Source organism: Chenopodium quinoa, unplaced genomic scaffold (assembly GCF_001683475.1).
Source record: "Chenopodium quinoa cultivar QQ74 unplaced genomic scaffold, ASM168347v1, whole genome shotgun sequence".
NCBI classification, from domain to species: domain Eukaryota; kingdom Viridiplantae; phylum Streptophyta; class Magnoliopsida; order Caryophyllales; family Amaranthaceae; genus Chenopodium; species Chenopodium quinoa.
This window is the reverse complement of record NW_018742345.1, coordinates 1,307,461-1,326,469: the sequence shown is the minus strand read 5'-3', so window position 1 is coordinate 1,326,469 and position 19,009 is coordinate 1,307,461. Positions and strand designations below refer to the sequence as shown.

The window sequence follows — 19,009 nt, the reverse complement described above, 5'->3', positions numbered from 1 at the left end:
TTTTATAATATTTACGTGTATAAAAATAGAGATAAAAACATTTTAAGACACGTCTTGGAGAATATGAAAAGTCAAACGAGAACTTATTTAGGGACAAAGAGAGTAAAATATAGAAAAAAGTTAATAAAAATAAAATATTTTCTTTATTTAAACACGACCAAAAAGAAATACATTTCATATATTAAACACGAAGGAAGTATAATTTAAAGGTTAAGTTTAACAACAGTGGCTAGGTTGTACAATTATGAATGTTAAAGAATAATTATGTGGAGATGGTAGCTAATTAAAGTTTAATTTTATAATGTTTAAATTTTCTTTTGTTTTTTAAAAAAAAGTCAACCAAACAAGTCCTTAATGAATTTTTCAAATTAAAATGTGTTCCAGGACTTACATTTATCAGTCACATATCATTATATCAACGATCAAGATTTATTTGTGAAGGTAATCAACTATAGCTTAAATGTAGTCGACTACTCATAACCATTGGGATTTGAGGTGATACCAAGAATAATATAATACTGCAAATTATTTTGCAAAATTTATACACATCTATCATTAGTTTCATTCATTAACAAAACTACATTTAACATGTATTCTATTTTTCCGAAAACCTGTAGTGTAAATAATATACAAAAATTAATATACATGAATAATACTTGGGCTATAAGCCCTGCTCTATTACTGTTAAATGACAATTGTTTCTCTCACCATCCTTTTGTCAGGTCGACTTAAAAAATAAAGTTGTCACCCCCAACACATCTGGAAACATGAATTGCTTTGTTTCTGTAAAGCCCTGTAGTTCCACATAAAAATGTGTTAATAGCCAGACATTATAAACATGATGACGAGGAGAGGCGTGAAGATGTACGTAGTCTTATACCTAGTCAGTCAAGGTAACGTAGGAATGATACAGATACGGGATACAACATACAGAAACAGCAAGAACAGAAACAATGGAAATAGCTGAAAAATGAACAGGCCATTTTGAGTGACCTAAAGGAAAAAAATTAACTTGCAAATGTTTGAAGTCAAAGCATAATTCAAAATTCAACTGGTATGCTACTAATTTTAAGCACAGAAATATGACTGGGGTACACTGTAAGTCTCACAGTTTGTATCCTTAAGGACATGTACAATTTAACACTTCACCAGGTACACAACAGCTAAGGAATAATATATACAAGCTCTTTCAATCCAATGAAAGCTGAAGGTACCTGGTGAGGCACATGAAGCCACAGGGACCTTAGTAAATTACCAGACCTAAACACAGCAAAAATAATAATAGGACTTTGGATTACCAAAACAGCAGGGTCACCAAATGAATTTTCCTATCACTCAAGGACACTAGGTAATACCCGGAAAAAAAAAAAAACAAAAATAAGTATAATAATATTATCAGTCAACGAATCTAGGAAATGTATCTGTGCAAGATTCTCCATGCAGACTAGGTTGAAATGTTAAGACTGTATAGACTAATGAATATACTAGATTGTGGTATTTGTGGACATAAGATGCTGCTTGATATGGACAGACTCATGTCAAACATTTCATACATGCATGTCTTGTTCACAAAACATCTGGAGAAATAAAAATAACAAATTTCGCACACAAATTATTTTACCAAGCTTACCGTGGCAAATTACTTGGGTCTGTTCTACAACTAAGTGGAATTATGTTTTTAAGCAGGCGGTAAGGATCGACGACATGTTGGACATTCCATTTTTATGTCCATCCACCTCTGTAAACATCCAGAATGGAAGAAATGATCACAAGGGGTCACCTGCAAAACGAAAATCCTTCTTTTGTTATGCCCATTCATAAATATGTAAACACCTTGACTCAACTGAACATAAACTTTACCATGCAGTCATTAGAGTGCTCAGAGAGATCAATGGCAGTCATGCAAATGACACAATCAGTGGTACGATTTGTATCTTGACTGAAACGTCTATAGTAACTGTACTTCTCAGGTAGGATCTGTCGTCACATAGAAAGTATTCTGATCAAACTAGTAAGCATGAATTACAAATAATTATAAAGACAAAATAATAAAACCCAAATTAGAAACTAATCCCAAGATGTAGAAAATCATCAAATGTCCAGTACCAATCTCCATCCTCACTATGATAATATTTTCAAAGACATGATCACTCCATGGAGCTGCAGAAAGTAGGAGATGTGAGCTATATGAAAATTATTTGTGGAACATTTGACACTCCACTGTTTTTTTTTTTTTTTAAATAAAACCACATTTTTATTTCAGAAATTCCCAAAATAATAAGCTAATTTCTTAATTTAGGGACCTAAACAAATAGTCCAGTTTCTAAAGTAAGAAAAAAAAAAATTATATATATATATATATATATATATATATATATATATATATCCCAAGTTATCATTATATCTTTGTCTCAAAAATCTGAAAGGGGGTGGTGATGTAAAATTGAACTAGAAAATTGTTTTTGCAATGGTCCTAAAAATGACCTCCAATGAAATATTGCATTCTTTTGGGTAGACAACACAGAAACTTTCCCTTTACAACATGGCAGGTCAATTTGCAATGTACTGAAGAATCAGTTCTAATTTACCAACGTCAAACAGAAGATTGTAGATTGGCACTTTGCTGAAAGTAATAATCTTTCTATTGCTTGACCTATGGTGGCTTTAGAGGTGACTTATTGTGTTGCCTTATAGAGAGCTGCTAAAATTCCAAAATATATGTTATAGGATCTCTGCAATTCAATTCAGAAATGCAAGGAAAATTTGGTTCTACAGCAGTCACTAAATCAGTCAAACAGAACAAAATTTCATACATGTGTTTGTAGGGTTGTACCTCTAAAGAGTCTGGTAAGCAGAGTCTAGGACTAGAGGGTGATGGCGGATAAAGTATTCATATCAAATTTTGGTTTTTGTTTGGCTCTTTGCCTTGAGATAATTGCACTTGCAAGAGTTTTAGATCTAGTGTGGCAGCTTGGTTTTAAATAGGTATAGTTAAGATGGATAGGGACAATGCAATTAGATTATGAATCATGGAAAACCATTGCTGAGAAGGGAAGAATGGACTATCTTGACAAAACAATCTTTCTGAGAAGCCAACAAAGCTGATGATTGGTTGGCTAGAAAAAAAGAGTTGTGCAACAGAGAATTCTACTCCTCATCGGCAAACACTTTTGTGCTGAGGTTCTACTCCTGAACTAGCAAAGATTATTGAAGAAGGCTTTGCTCCTCATTCACAACAAAAACAGCGAAAACAAGAGTCGGATCAAATGCATAAAATGGTTCATAATGCACCACAACATATTCTGGGCCTAGTCTATTATTAGATTAATCAAGATAAAGAGAAACATATGCTAGCACAATTCATCAAAAACAATAATTTTGTAACAAAAGAACAATATATATTTCAAGTTTTTGAGCACATAGAAGTCAAATGACTCAACTAGGTAGTATATTATTTATATCTAATAATTTGACACAGAGATTGTAAACGTAGGAATTTCCAGGCCAAAGCTAAATCAGAATTCAGCAGAACCAATTACTATAAGTACTAATCCAGCTTAAAAATGGAAATTATCATTGAATTGAATCAGAAATGCAGCCTAAGATACTGCCTGCTCCCTGTTAACAGGTGGTTTTTCTTTCATTATACTCCTTTGCTATTGGGAAAGGGAAGAGTTGAAATTGATAGGTATTTGGGCTATCTTGATCTACAGAAAGGAATGTCACCTAACATATATGCACAAAAGGACTCGCAGAAATCACCACATAAAAAATAGATGTGTATCAAACCTGACGGGGTATAAAACATCGTGAACCAAGGTAGTGTTGAAGTAGAAGGACCAGAGCCTGAAGCCCCATGAATGAGCACAAGCATATACACCAGTTCTTATCAGGCCCAATTCGCATAAAGTTGTTAGGGCAGCCAAATACATACAATGGAATTGCTAATCGAGTAATGGTCATGCCTAAGATGTAATGTGGGTGAAGTGGTTTTCTTGAATCACGAATGACGTTGGTAACAATTTGAGGTATCCAAAAAGAATACATAAGCAGAAGGATAACTCGCAGAAAATTATGGAATTCGTACATAATCAGAATGCCTCCCAACAATATACCATCTGCAAACAATGTATGAAAATTGAATTAGCCATCAAAAGCTGACCAACATCGACAACATATTCATACAATTCCCCTCCCCCTCTCCCTATCACCAAGAGAGAGAGAGAGAGAGAGAGAGAGAGAGAATAGTAGTAGTAGTAGCAATAAAATATTACTCCCTCAGTCCCTTTTTGTTTGCTCCATGGACCACTTGTTTGTGAGAGCTTTATGAGTCATATGTAGGGGTGTACATAAACAGGACCGGACCTGAAAACCGACCTGAACCGGACCTGTTGGGACCGGACCTGTAGATTCAGGTCCGGTCCCGGTCCTTGAAATTCAAGGTTTCCGGTTCCGGTCCGGATCAGGTCCAAAACCGGGGTTTTCAGGTCCGGACCTGAAACCCGGATTTTTTATATAATATATATATAAAAAAAATATAAAAGCCTAAAAAACCTAATACTTCAACTATTCAGCAACGCCTCTTCTCCTCTCACCTTTTCTCTTATCCTTTCTGATTCTCAGTATCCCCTCTTCCTCTCTAATTCTCAATCTCCCCTCTTCCTCTCTGATTCTCAATCTCACCCTTTCTTTCTGGTTCTCAACGACTCCTCTTCCTCTCCTCTTCTCTCTTCCTGGCTCCAGCATCGTGGGATTGGAGCACCGTCGTCCAACATCGAGGCCCCGTCGTCCACCATCTGCCGTCACCAGAGTTTGTTTATACTTTAGTTTTAGTTGAATATAGGTTAGTATGTAGATCTAGTTTTATTTTTCACATAATTTACGATTATAATTATCTTTTTAATGAAATTGTAATGTAAAATTATAAATTTTGTAATTTAAGTTTGTAGATCTATTTTTTCGAAATTTCTGTTTTTTTTTTTCTCGGATTTTCTGACAATTTATGTATAATTTGTTTTTTGCGATTTTTTTGTTCGTTTTTTTGTTTTTTGTTCGGATGTTGGATGTATGTGTGGAATCGATTTGGGTTTTTTTCTTTTTCTTTTGTTTTTCTGGGTTGTGGGTGCGGTGGATGCCTGACGGTGGTGGGTTTTTTTTTCAATTTTTTCGTTTTTCTGGGTTATGGGTGGATATCAATGGGTCTGGGTTGTTGGGGTTATGGTGTCTGGGTTAAGGGGGTTAAGGTGGTTAAGGGGTGAGTTGGGGTAGGTGGTAGAAGGAAAGAAGCTTGTGGTGGTGGGCTGTGCGTAGGGGTGTATGTATTAGTGGTGGTGGGTTGTTCGTAGGAGGTTGTTGATGATAGTTTTTAGTCAAAACTTGGCTTGAATAAAGAAAAAAAAAGGGAAAATACAAATTCAGGTCTGTTCAGGTCTAAACCCGGACCGAACCTGAATTTTCAGGTCTGACCCGAAACCGGACCTGTTGATTCAGGTCCGGTCTCCGGTCCTCAAAATTCTCTAATTCAGGTCCCCGGTCCAAACAGGTCCGGTCCAGGTCCGGTCCGGTTTTGGACCGGTGTACACCCCTAGTCATATGGGGCAAAAAACAAGGGACAGAGGGAGTAAATACTAGGATACATGCAAGGTATAACTATAAAAGGGAATTAGAAGATTAACATTCTCGGGTGCAAGCCATTACGAATTACACACACAGCTATACCCCACAATAACTACTACAAAATAAATTCTGGAAATAAAACTGAAAGTGAACACCATACTAGTTACAGGCATGCAAAAAAGGGGATAAAAATACACATACAAGCACACACACAAAAAAAACCTATGTCTGGATCAAATAGAAACGCAGGATAAACAGATACTTCAGGACAATCTGAAGCCAAATTTAGGCATGCCTGACAGAAATAGAACAGATAGTTAACACCGTACTAGCTACGGCAGAATAAAGGTAAAGATACAAGACCAACTAAAGGGAAACTGTAAAAGCCCTATATCAGAAACTTGGAGAACATCATTTGCCAAAAGTGGAAGCAAATTAAGGGAAAGGATAGAAAGCAACAGAAGCTGCTGGAAATTAGAAAAAGCAAGATAGCACATAGTATTCAGACTTCAAAGATGAACAAGGTCAGGGTCAAAAGCAAAGCAATGCAAAAAATCAACCTTTTTAAGCTTATTTCTCAAGAATAAGTTTCTTTTAAATAAAATAACAATAAAAATATTTATTATTTTTTTAAAAAAAAGGAAAAACTCAACAATGTACAGTATGAAAAAAGACACTCACAAAATCGGCTGTACAGTAGTGATAGTTCACGTCTCATGGCTTCCCAGCCTTCGCCACTGTTTGCCGGTCTACTTGCCTTCCATATTGCCAAGAGATAACGCATCTCAAATATAGAGAACACAACAAACTTGAAGAAGGCAGCAGTTGCAAAAGCATTAAACAGGGATTCTGAGTGCACAAGGAAAACAGAGTTAAAATCTTAAACACAACGAAAAATATTAACAACACTCGTGATGAATTTTAGGTTGATAGCATACCACAAAATCGCAAAAGAATAAAATACAAAATAACAATCACAATCGCTTTATAACATTGAATTAAGATATAAAGACTAACAGCATACAAGAGGAGTATACAACGAGATTCCATCACATGAATTTTAGGTTGATAGCATACCAAAAGATTGCATTCTTTATGACATTGTCCTCTTTTCAAGAGGAGTATACTGGAAGGCATAAATCGTGAATCATGTGATTGCTGTTAGTCTTTATATGCTTAATTCAGTGTTACATGAAAAGCATACATTGAATTAAGCATATAAAGACTAACACCAATCACATGATTCACAATTTATGCCTTCCATCATTGTATACTCCTCTTGAAAAGAGAACAATGTCATAAAGAATGCAATCTAAAACCATGACTGGAAAAGTGTTAGCTGCTTTGACAACATCCTGCTGACATGGGACACAGTTCAGCATAATACATCCAGATAATTAAATGAAGTATTTTAACTTTTCATGATTTTTAATGTAGTCAAATAATGATTTGAATTTCTAGCCAACACAAGCATGAATCCCACTCCCACATGAAAATAGTTGGGGCAGCCAAGAAAGTAGAGGAAGGAAAGCAATGGGAATCCAATGTATAAAAAATTAAAAAGGCTCAAGGCGCAATGAGGTGATGAAGCTCCTGATGCGCCTATTTGAAGTGAGGTGCACCATGTAACACAATTAAGGAAATTTGCATATGTGTGACTCAGGTGCACCTACTTATATGTGCCTCACCTAGAGCAAAAAAGGGCGCTCTACCCTAACCGCCTAGCTCCTCAGTGCCTAGGCGCACCTTTTTATACACTGGGAAATCAGAAGCAAATGATCAACAATCAGCAGCTGTAACTAGTAGCCATGGAAGAAAAGTTGTGTCGACTTCACACTTATTCGCCTTATCAATTTATATTATATATATATATATATATATATATATATATATATATATATATATATATATATATATATATATATATTTTTGGGGGGGGGGGGATAACAAAGTTAGCCCAAACCTCTCATAAATGTGCCCACACTCATTTCACAAGAACCAAAGAGCCAGATCCAAATTAGGTTCGCCCAAACTAGTTAAAAATTCGTCCAAACCAGCCCTTCATTCAAGCACACTTCTTTAAAGCCTTGGAAATTTGGGGGTTTTGCCTAATCAACCAAACCCAAAAAAAATTTAAAATTTGCCGGATGTACAATGTTTTATTGTCAATTAATTGTAAAGTTACCCTAATATGATCAAAAGTTACCCAAATATTCATAAAAGATACCTAAATTTTTATTGATTAAGTTTCCCTCTTTACAGGAGAAAAAATAAATCCGAGTGTGTTAATGTTAGTGTTAGTATATCATCCTTATACTCCCTCCGTTATGAGTTACTCGCAACAAAGGACACTTTTGCGGTTCCCAATTCAAAAGATGTTAAACATAGTTAATGAAAAATAAGGGCATATACTTAGCTAAACTTTTAAAAAATCGGGTGTACAATAATTATTGTACATCCATTATAAAGATAGCTTAAAGTGATTAAAAGTTACCTCTGAAATGAATAAAAATTACACCAATATGCGTAAAAGTAACCCAATTCAAATAAAAATTATCAACACTTTATTAGTAAAGAATCACATTTTAAATGGCTAAAAATCAATTATTAATGATTGAATGTAATTAAATTACCTTTATAAAACTTTTCTTGTTATCTATATATATAAAAATTGAATTATGTTTAAAGTTACCCAAAAACAATCAAAAAGTTACCCTAAAATTAGCTAAAAGTTACCCTTATACAGCTCGATGTACCTAATATTAGTGTAAACCGGATGTATACAAAAGTTTTTGATATACTTAAGCATTAATCCAACCCAAAAAATAAAATAAAAAAATTCAAAATTCACACCCCCACAACCGTCAAGCACCATGAATTCACGAACTACCACCACTATTACCACCACCTATCACCACCACCTAGCAGCACGAAACCACCCAGCAGCGCGAACCCACCACCATCACAAGATTCGAAGCCACCACAAGATAGATTTGAACCCACCACCACAAGATTCGAACCACAATCCACCACCACCAGATTCGAACCACAATCCACCACCACCAGATTCGAACCCACTAACCACCACCACCAGATTCGAACCCACTAACCACCACCCACGAACCCAAAACACTACAAACCACAACCCACGAACCCAGATTCAAGCCCACACACCCATAACCAAAAACCCACAAACCCATAACCAAAAACCCACAACCTACAAACCCTAACCCTAACCAACGGACCAGCGAACCCACGAAGCCAACGAACCCCCAGAAAACTAGGAGAATGGAGTTAGAGGAGAGAAAAAAATAATGGGGATGAGGAAGAAGATGAATAAATTTAATGATGATGATGATGAAATTTAACGATGAAGGTGGTTGGGAACTTTGGATGATGATGAATATAGATGGAGGATGAATGATTTTGGTGGAAATGATTAAGTTAATCAATGATTAGGTTTAAGGTAATAAGATAAAATCGGTAGTTTAATTAGGATGTTTAAAAAAAAAATTAAGGCTCATTTGGTCAATTTACACAAAACAACTTACCAAAAAAGGAAAGAAAAAAGTTTGTTGCAAGTAATGTGTACCGGCCATTTTTAATAATTGTTGCGAGTAATTCGTAACGGAGGGAGTAATACTTATCCCGCGGTCTATTTAAATTTAAATTATCACGATTAAAGTTACCCTAAATTTTTATAAACATTACCCTTAGTTTGTTTAACTTTTACCTTAAAATTGTTCAATGTACACTACAATAAAGTTATTGTACACCTGTTACACACAAAAACTTTTGAACGAACAAACCCATAGTTCACTAGATTTTAACCCTAAATTCGGTAAAACCTACCCTCTGTTCATACAAACTTTCTTTACAAGATACTACTTAAACCTTATGACTTCCCTTGTCATAAAGTTTTTTGGATCTTTATTATTTGTCAGATTAATTTTGCCACATCGCTTGACATGAGCCACAATAATTGAGAGTATTACTAGGATTGGTGATGATGCAATTACAGGCATTGATTCTGAGCTGCAAGAATTTAACAAGAGAGCAACTGAGGTGGAGCAGAATGAGCTGGAAAGTAATGGCAAGGGAGCAGCTGAAAAAGAAAGAAGAAAAGGACTGGCAGCTGTCGGAGAGAAGGGGATAAGCACTGAAGAATAATTCTAAGGATAATATTGAAAACTGTAATTTGTTTGCTAGCTAAATTATTCTATTTTCTAGTCGTTATGTTAATTTGTCTTTTGTAAGCTGAGCTCAGCAGTAGTCCTCAAGGCTATATAAGCCAAAACTATTGTAAGAATTAGTCATGCTTAATGAATGAATGAAATCCTCTCCTCTTTTCTCTAAATATTTGCTAGGAATTAGCATGGTTTCTAACCAGATTACAGCTCTAAATATGGCAGAAATTAGGGAAGAACAATGATGACTATATTGATAATAGGCGAATTACACTGATAGAAGGATAATTCCACTTTTGAGAGGTGGATTCTCTCCTAATATGAGCTTTCGAGAGGCTCACTCTCTCCCAATGACATAACCTCAACAATATTCAACATGATGATTCTTCCTCCTAATGAGGTCTATTTATAGAAAATACCCCTAACAAACCTCTAGCTTACTCCCCAAGTTACTACTAATAGACTATGACTAATGTGCCCTTCCCCTAAATATTGATTCCTTGCATTACCCGCCGCTCAAACTTTCACCTTGTCCTCAAGGTGGTTTATAATCGGAACTGGATTCCCGGCCTCTGACCCAGCTCTTAAATAAGACAAAGGCGAGAGAAAACTGCACTAAGAATTCCTGATCATTGTTGAAAATTCGTGCTCCCTCTTGTGAACCTTCTATGGCAGGAAAATCTGAATACTTTATCAGCATGTCATGAGAGCAGAGCATTGAATTTTGGGTAGAGTTGGTCTTCGTGGACTTGGGATTTGTTGGCTGTGGGTAGGGGAAATTGCAATGAACAATTTGGGTGATGAATTTGGGTTTTAAAACTGATGTTGGATGGATGGGCCTAAATTTACCAAACCCAACATCGGAAGAGTTTAATTTGTAAGTCACTCCAAAGGATGATAGGTTGGGCTTTAAATGAGTAAGCCCATTCATTCTCAGAAACCCACTATGGCAATCTATTCTGTCTGAAGCACGTGAGAGCTGGCTGATAAATTTTGCAATATCTTCAAGGTGTATTACTATAATACCCTTACTAGAACTTTTCATTTTTGACTTCCTCTCCAAGCCAACAAAAGATCCACTCAAGCTTCTCCCAAACTCTTCTCTTTCTAAAGATTTCTGGAAACCACCAAGCAACCACCCTTGAAGTTTTCCACCAGCGAATCCGCCGCTCACAAAGAGCCTTCTACCGACCAAGCCACCGCCGGAAAACCCGCTAGAGAAATCACCATTCCTCACCCCACTACTCAAAACAACGTTCATACTTTCTGGCCCACACTCACTGCTCCAACAACCTACCACACCACCTGTCTTGCCGGCATAAAAACCAGGGCCACCACCAGACCCGCTTCCTCCAGCACCACCTCGCTCAAACACTCCTCCTAGCGATTTCCTTTCGAGACAATTACATTTCTCACTCGAACTATTGCCGGCGACACCCCCTTGAGCACTGCCATTCCGTCCTCCAAATCTTCCGGTGGTGAAACCATCTTCACCACCGCTGAGACCTCCTTGGTAAAACACTCAAAAATTTTCCAGATCCATTTGTCTCAGCACCACAGACCAAGCTTCCGGACTTATAAGTCCACCGCCTGAGTGCTCCACCATCGCGCTACCGGAGAAGGTGCGAACCACGGAGTAAAAGTACCGGACAGATCTGGAAATTTCCAGTACCTCCACCTTCTTGTCCTCCTGTGATGGAGGTTCCTCCTCACCACATGACCACTCGGAGCTGGCTGACTCACAAACCTGATGTTCATCTTCCTCGAAGTCTTCGTGAAGTACTCCTGACCCTAATTTGATTCGAGAAATTGCATCCTCAAAAATTTTCTCTATGTATTATGGCACAATCGATCTGTAATTTCATCAATTTTTGCCTCGAGCTTTGACTGTGAGAACACGTCAGAGAACTCCATGTTCGCCGGACTTCCAGCAAGGTCACCGGAGACCCGAACTGCTCTGATACCATTTGCTAGGAATTAGCATGGTTTCTAACCAGATTACAGCTCTAAATATGGCAGAAATTAGGGAAGAACAATGATGACTATATTGATAATAGGCGAATTACACTGATAGAAGGATAATTCCACTTTTGAGAGGTGGATTCTCTCCTAATATGAGCTTTCGAGAGGCTCACTCTCTCCCAATGACATAACCTCAACAATATTCAACATGATGATTCTTCCTCCTAATGAGGTCTATTTATAGAAAATACCCCTAACAAACCTCTAGCTTATTCCCCAAGTTACTACTAATAGACTATGACTAATGTGCCCTTCCCCTAAATATTGATTCCTTGCACTATTCTCTCTCTCAAAACTCTCTATTGGTGTTCAATCAATTATTTCCACCAAAATCGCCCTGCTTTCTTTTGGCTGGTTTTCTGGTATAATTGCCAAGTCTCCACTTTGCTGTGCAAAATAGACTTGATTATTCTATTGCTATCATTGGTATCAGAGCAGTCCTTTCCTCAGCCTATCCTTCACTATGCCTATGACAAGATCATCATCTGATTCTGCTAATCTGGAAATGTTGAAATGAAGAAGCTAGAGCAGACTATGAAGACTCTGCTGCAGGACCAGGGTAAGAAACTGGATAATCCCTGCAAACAAAACATTATAAATATTGATAAAAATTGTAAGTCTATTTCTGAGCTTAATGACTTACTGTTGGGATTATCTGTGCAAATAACAAAATTAGTCTCCGATAATACTCATAAATCTGGCCCTAAACTATATTAATCAATGATCAGGATTCTGAACCCCCTCCCAAACACTCTCATTACTCTGTTAACTAAGGTAGAGTCTCCCAAGTTCAATGGCTCAGATCTGAAGTCATGGATTTTTAAGTGTAACCAACTTGCTGCTATTCACCTTGAGGATAAAGCATTGCTCTGGCATCAAACTTACATCCAGAGAAAAAACCAAATCTTGCTCAAATGGGAAGATTATGTAAAGGACATAACAGCTAGTTTTGGGGATCTCTATGATGAGTTGATGACCCTATGGCAGACCTTAAGGCTCTAAAACAATATGGCAGTGTACATGAATATCATGATTCCTATTAGCTAGTAGAATAGAGTTATCTGAGCCTTATTTACTTCGTTGTTACCTAGCTAGGCTGGAAGATGACATTCAACTTGCTGTAAGAATGTTCAACCCCACCACCCTTCAACAAGCTCTATGTTTGGCTAAGTTGCAGGAGGCTGCTAGTAAAGCTAGGAAACCCAAACTACCTACCCCACCTCAAAAACAACCACCCCTCCTTACCAACTCCACCCTACACATTGAAATCAGCCACACCAGCATTCAAACCACTTAGCTAGATTCCCCCTTATACACCTAAAACCTTCACAAACCCAGCCACTACTTCAAGAACACCAAACACAAACAGGAGAACCCTTACCCAGAGTTTAATGATAAGAGAGCCAAAGACCAGTGTTTCTGGTGTGATGAGAAATATGAACCAGGACACAAGTGCAAGGGAAAGAAGCCACAGCTATACCATATTGAAGTAGAGGAGTTGGAGGAAGATGATGAAGTGGCAAGAAGCCACAGCTATACCATATCGAAGTAGAGGAGTTGGAGGAAGATGATGAAGTGGTTGAGGTACAAGTGTGCTCGCATCTCTATCCAGGCTATGGATGGGGTTACCTCCTTCCAAACTATGAGGATGGAGGGAATCATGGAAAAAAGATGTGACTTCTATTAGACAGTGGGAGCACACACAACTTTATAGATGCTAATAAAGCATTAAAACTTGACTGCAAGGTGGAGAATATCACACCCCTCTGGCAACCAAATCAAATGTGAACAGATAATTCATGGATTCAAATGGAGGATGCAAGGAATTGAATTCTTATGTTTTCTTGCTACCCTTAAGTGGTAGTGACTTCATGCTTGACATTCACTGGTTTTCTCAGTTAGGCCCTGTGCTCTAGGATTTTGGTAAGCTCACCATGGAGTTTAAATATGGTGGCAAGAAGGAGAAACTCAGGGGATCACCACCCAAAAAGCTGGAAAATTGTCCAGCCTCAGAACTGCAGAAGCTCATGGCCAGAGCACCAATTTAGATCCCATGCTCCTATCTCTTTGGGACCAGTTAGGAGTGGTTTTTCAACCCTTTCAGGGGTTACCACCATCAAGAGAAGGGCTTGACCATGTTATCCCATTGAAGGAGGGGACAGATGCCATCAACTTGAGAGCTTATAGGTATCCGGCTATGCAAAAGAATGTGATTGAGGAAATGGTGCAGGAGCTACTGGAGCAAGGTGTCATCAGACCTAGCAACAATCTATTTGTTGCCCCAATAGTTTTGGTGAAGAAGGATGGAGGATGGAGGATGTGTGTGGATTATAGACACCTCAATAAGGCCACTATAAAGGATAGATTCCCTATCCCTCTCATCGAGGAATTATTGGATGAATTGCAAGGCACCAAATTATTCTCCAAAATTGATCTCAAGTCTGGTTATCATCAGATTAGAATGAACCCAAGTGACATACAAAAGACTGCTTTTAAGACTCACTCTGGTCACTTTGAGTACTTGGTAATGCCATTTGGCCTAACCAATGCTCCCTCTACCTTCCAAGCCTCGATGAATCAGCTCTTTAAACCACTTTTAAGAAAGTGTGTCCTTGTGTTTTTTTTATGACATCTTGGTCTATAGTCCAACCTGGGATGATCATCTCAAGGACTTGGAAGCTGTCCTAGAAATAATGAGAGACAACCACCTACATGCCAATCATAAAAGATTATGGCACAATTTGTAGACCTCTCACTTCACTCTTGGAAAAGGATAATTTCACTTGGACTGAAGAAGCTGAAAACTCTTTCAACCAGCTCAAGACAGTCATCACCACCACCCCCCAGTCCTTGCTATGCCAGATAAATATGCAATTATCAGCATATGAGAGAGAGCTCCTGGGTGTGGTGTTTGCAGTGAGGAAGTGGCAACATTATTTGTTATCCCAACCTTTCATAATTAGAACAGATCAACAAAGTCTTAAATATCTGCTAGAGCACAAATTGGCAACTCCTTTTTCAACAAAAGTGGTTGTCTAAACTCACAAGATTTGTTGTGATTACACTGTTGAGTATAAATCCGGTGCCGAGAACAGGGCAGCTGATGCTCTATCCAGGATCCCTGGGTATCAACCGAATGTCATGGTTGTATCTAGTGTGCACTCTGGTAAAACAATGTTGGGAGAAGGAAGAGAGCTTACAGACAATCATTTTAGAATTGCAACAAAATGTTAATTCTCACAAGCACTTCTCTTGGGATAATCAATGTCTAAGGAGAAAAGGGAAGCTGGTGGTAGGTGGGCATTCTGGGATAGAAGCTACCTATCAGAGGGTCAAAAGCTTGTTTTACTGGAATGGTATGAAGGGAGATGTCAGGTCTTATGTGAGAAGGTGTGCAGTGTGTCAAAGATGTAAATATGATCCTCAAGTGAGGCCATATGGGATGATGTAACAATGGATTTCATAGAGGGTGTGCCAATTCATTTGGCAAAGAAGTGATTATGGTTGTCATTGATAGATTGAGTAAATATGCTCACTTTGTGGCACTTTCACACCCTTTTTCTGCCATGATAGTAGCCCAAGCATACCTAGACAACATTTTTAAGCTCCATGGGTTCCCTAAATCCATCATTTCTGACAGGGATAAAGTTTTTATAAGCCTATTCTGGTCTGAGTTCATGCAGTTACAGGGTGTGCAGCACAGAAGGTGAACCCTCAAACAGATGAGGTTCTTAATAGGTGCCTGGAAACCTATCTAAGATGCATGTGCTTCGAAAAGCCTCATGAGTGGTCAAAGTGGTTGTCCCTAGCTGAATTCTGGTACAACACTAATTACCATACTGCAAGTAAGAAGACCCCTTTTGAAATTCTGTACAACACTGCCCCACCCTTGCATAGACCATATCTTGCAGGGTCATGTATGGTGGACACTGTAGAAGTCTACAACAAAGGGATACAACTCTGAGAATGCTGAAAGAGAGCTTACACAAGGCACAACAGTTAGCTGATAAGCACAGAGAGGAGCTTTGAAGTAGGAGACTAGGTCTATCTTAAGCTACAACCCTATAGACAGACTACAGTGTAGCAGAGGAGCAATGAAAAGCTCTCTCCAAGGTTCTATGGTCCCTATCTAATCATTAAAAAGATAGGACAGGTTGCTTACACCTTACAGCTACCACCTACTTCCAGAATCCATCCAACCTTCCATGTCTCTCTGCTTAAGAAACACTATGGGACAACCCTATGTACCCACCCATTCCCAATTTGCCACAAACACAACCCCCCAAAAAGGTCCCTAGTGCTATGTTAGACAAACGCACTGTGAAGAAACGCAACCATGCAGTAATTCAATGGTTAATCCAGTGGGATCAGCTGCCAATAGAAGAAGCTACTTGAGAAGATGCTGCTTGGATAGAGGAGCAGTATCCAGATTTTGATCCTTAGGGTCAAGGATCTCTTGATTGGGGAGTATTGATGCAATTACAGGCATTGATTCTGAGCTGCAAGAAGTTAACAAGAGAGTAGCTGAGGTGGAGCAGAATGATCTGGAAAGTGATGGCAAGGGAGCAGCTAAAAAAGAGGGAAGAAAAGGACTGGCAGCTGTCCAAGAGAAGGGGATAAGCACTGAAATAGAGGAGAATAATCCTGAGGATAATATTGAAAGCTGTAATTTGTTTGCTAGCTAAATTATTCTATTTTCTAGTCGTTATGTTAATTTGTCTTTTGTAAGCTGAGCTCAGCAGTAGTCCTCATGGCTATATAAGCCAAAACTATTGTAAGAATTAGTCATGCTTAATGAATGAATGAAATCCTCTCCTCTTTTCTCTGACTACTCTCTCTCAAAACTCTCTATTGGTGTTCAATCAATTATTTCCACCAAAACCGCCCTGATTCTTTTGGCTGGTTTTCTGGTATAATTGCCAAGTCTCCATTTTGCTGTGCAAAATAGACTTGATTATTCTATTGCTATCAGGTGACCTCTTGAAAGACCTCATGTACCCGACCCCACTTATGGGATTAAGGCTTTCAATCAGAAAAAGAAGAGAAGTTAGAGAAACGAAATTAAATAAGGCTACTTTTGAATACCATAAGATTAATGAAAACTTCTTTAGTAATCCCCCCTCCCCTTTTTCTTTTCTCATTCAGAATCTTAACAATGCAAATGGAAATAAATAATTTTAATGATTTTTCTACTCCATATACTTTAAAGAGTAATCACGTGGGATCTACTTAGATTTGTCTTGAATTTTAATTTCCAAATATACATTGTAATGCAAAATAACTTATATAACAAGAAATATTAATTCTAATCGCACGGGGAAAACCTAGTAAATTTTTATAAAAATTTATTACAAAAAGTCCCAATTTTGCCCAATTTATTTTTAATAATCCAATTTTACATTATTATCTAATAATGCAAACATTTAAAGGTTTGCTTTGTTTGGGGTTTGACAAATTGATGGTCGGTTTAATGGGCTACCTTGCCACGTGTCGCTTTATAGTTGGTCTAATTGTTTTTTTTTTCCTCTGCTCCCCTTCCTCATGGCAGCCATGGTCACCTCTCTCTCCTTCCCTTCCATGGCAGTCATGGCTGCCTACCTCCCTAACGCCACCCCCGAAACCATCCCAAAGCCCTTTCCCTCCTGAAACTACCCCCTTCCCCAACCCAGAAACCACCCCAAACCCTTTCCCCCACCCCTAAAACGACAAAACACGTCCCTTTATTTCCCTCACCTCCTGGCACCCCTCAAACCACCCCTCCCTTGTCCCTTCCCCCCGAAACCACCCACTGCCAATCAATGGAAGGACAGCTCAAAATTACCTTCATTGGAGGTGAAATCCCCCCAAAAAAATTAAAAAAATTAAATAAAATTAAAAAAAAAAAATTAAAAAAAAAAAAAAAAAAAAAAAATTAGAGGAAGAGTGGTGGGATGGGGGAAGAGGTGAAATTTATATATAAACAAAATTTCACCCCTTCAATTTCTTAATCGTAATTCAAATAAAATCTAGTGAGTTCCTCCATAGTCTTCATTTTCAATCTGTATTAAAATTGTTAAAATAATTATTAGATAATTTGTTTGACTTCTAGTTGTTTGTACAATAGATGATAATCTGTATGTCATGCCTCTACTATCCCAGTATCCCCTATTGGTTGATATAAGTTTCACATACCCTGAGCTAATCTAAACTTAGCATGGCTGCACCTGATTCTTTATCGGATGAGCTATTTTCAAGTTGAAAACAATACACTTTCAGAATACCTAACACACTACTACAGCTCCCTATTTGTTTAAGCTTAGAAGAACAGGAAAATGAATCAAACAAATAAATAAAAAAATTCTTTTACTCTACAGTCCTCCACATTCCAGAAATCCCGGATGAGCTATTTTCAAGGTGAAAACAACACACTTTCAGAATACCTAACAGACTACTACAGCTCTGTATTTGTTTAAGCTTATAAGAACAGGTAAATGACTCAAACGAATAAATAAAAAATCCTTTTACTCTACAGTCCTCCACATTCCAGAAATCACAAGCACCTCATTAAGCACTGCTATGATTAAGTGGAAATTAACTTACCTACTAGTATTCCAGCTGTCAGATGTAGAAGACAGAAATAAGCATCCATAATAGCCTGTTGACCAATCATTAATATAGAAACTTTGGCAGCTCCCTGACAAGATCAATTATGACATTATACTCAAAGAGCTAGCACACATCAACTCACAGTTGCGAAAGTAAAATCAAAAAAATAATAATAATAATAATAATAATAAATAAAAAATTGATCTTACAGATTGGGTATTGCTATGCTCCATTTGTCTAATCAGTAAAAGAACTTGGAGAAAAGACACCTGACGCATGATATAGTCAAGGGAACCAAACCATACAAGTGAAAATAATAGATGCAGGGCACAGACAGATGACAAGAAAATCAAATTAAACAAGGATACAAAGGTAACCATCAGTGTATAGTTGACAGCTTTGTTGTAATAGACCTCTATATTGACAGAGGTAGCATTCAGCAATAATGGAGAAAAGCAGTCTCCATCTTCGTCTGCTGATGGAGATTCCATTAATCCCTCTATATGATACCGATCATGATCTCCATCTACAAGTAGACACCAAACAATTCGGAAGCTCCATAAAAGTGACATCAACAATATCTAAACTGTACACATAGG

At 37.7% G+C, this 19,009-nt stretch overlaps 1 protein-coding gene across 3 annotated transcripts in view; it reads right to left on the bottom strand.

The window, feature by feature from the left end:
* Positions 1–452: 452 nt before the first annotated feature.
* The window catches only part of LOC110694040 (transmembrane E3 ubiquitin-protein ligase 1-like), a 33,294-nt gene continuing 14,737 nt past the window's right edge, over positions 453–19,009 (bottom strand). For all 3 annotated transcript variants that reach the window (XM_021871204.1, XM_021871211.1, XM_021871216.1), the window contains 8 exons: positions 18,779–18,936; positions 18,620–18,679; positions 18,405–18,498; positions 6,298–6,465; positions 3,790–4,118; positions 1,861–1,977; positions 1,631–1,780; positions 453–793 (listed from right to left, as the gene is read on the bottom strand). In XM_021871204.1, coding sequence (XP_021726896.1) covers positions 1,679–1,780; positions 1,861–1,977; positions 3,790–4,118; positions 6,298–6,465; positions 18,405–18,498; positions 18,620–18,679; positions 18,779–18,936 — 1,028 coding nt within the window. In that variant the 3' untranslated portion in view covers positions 453–793; positions 1,631–1,678. The remainder of the gene's footprint in view (positions 794–1,630; positions 1,781–1,860; positions 1,978–3,789; positions 4,119–6,297; positions 6,466–18,404; positions 18,499–18,619; positions 18,680–18,778; positions 18,937–19,009) is intronic.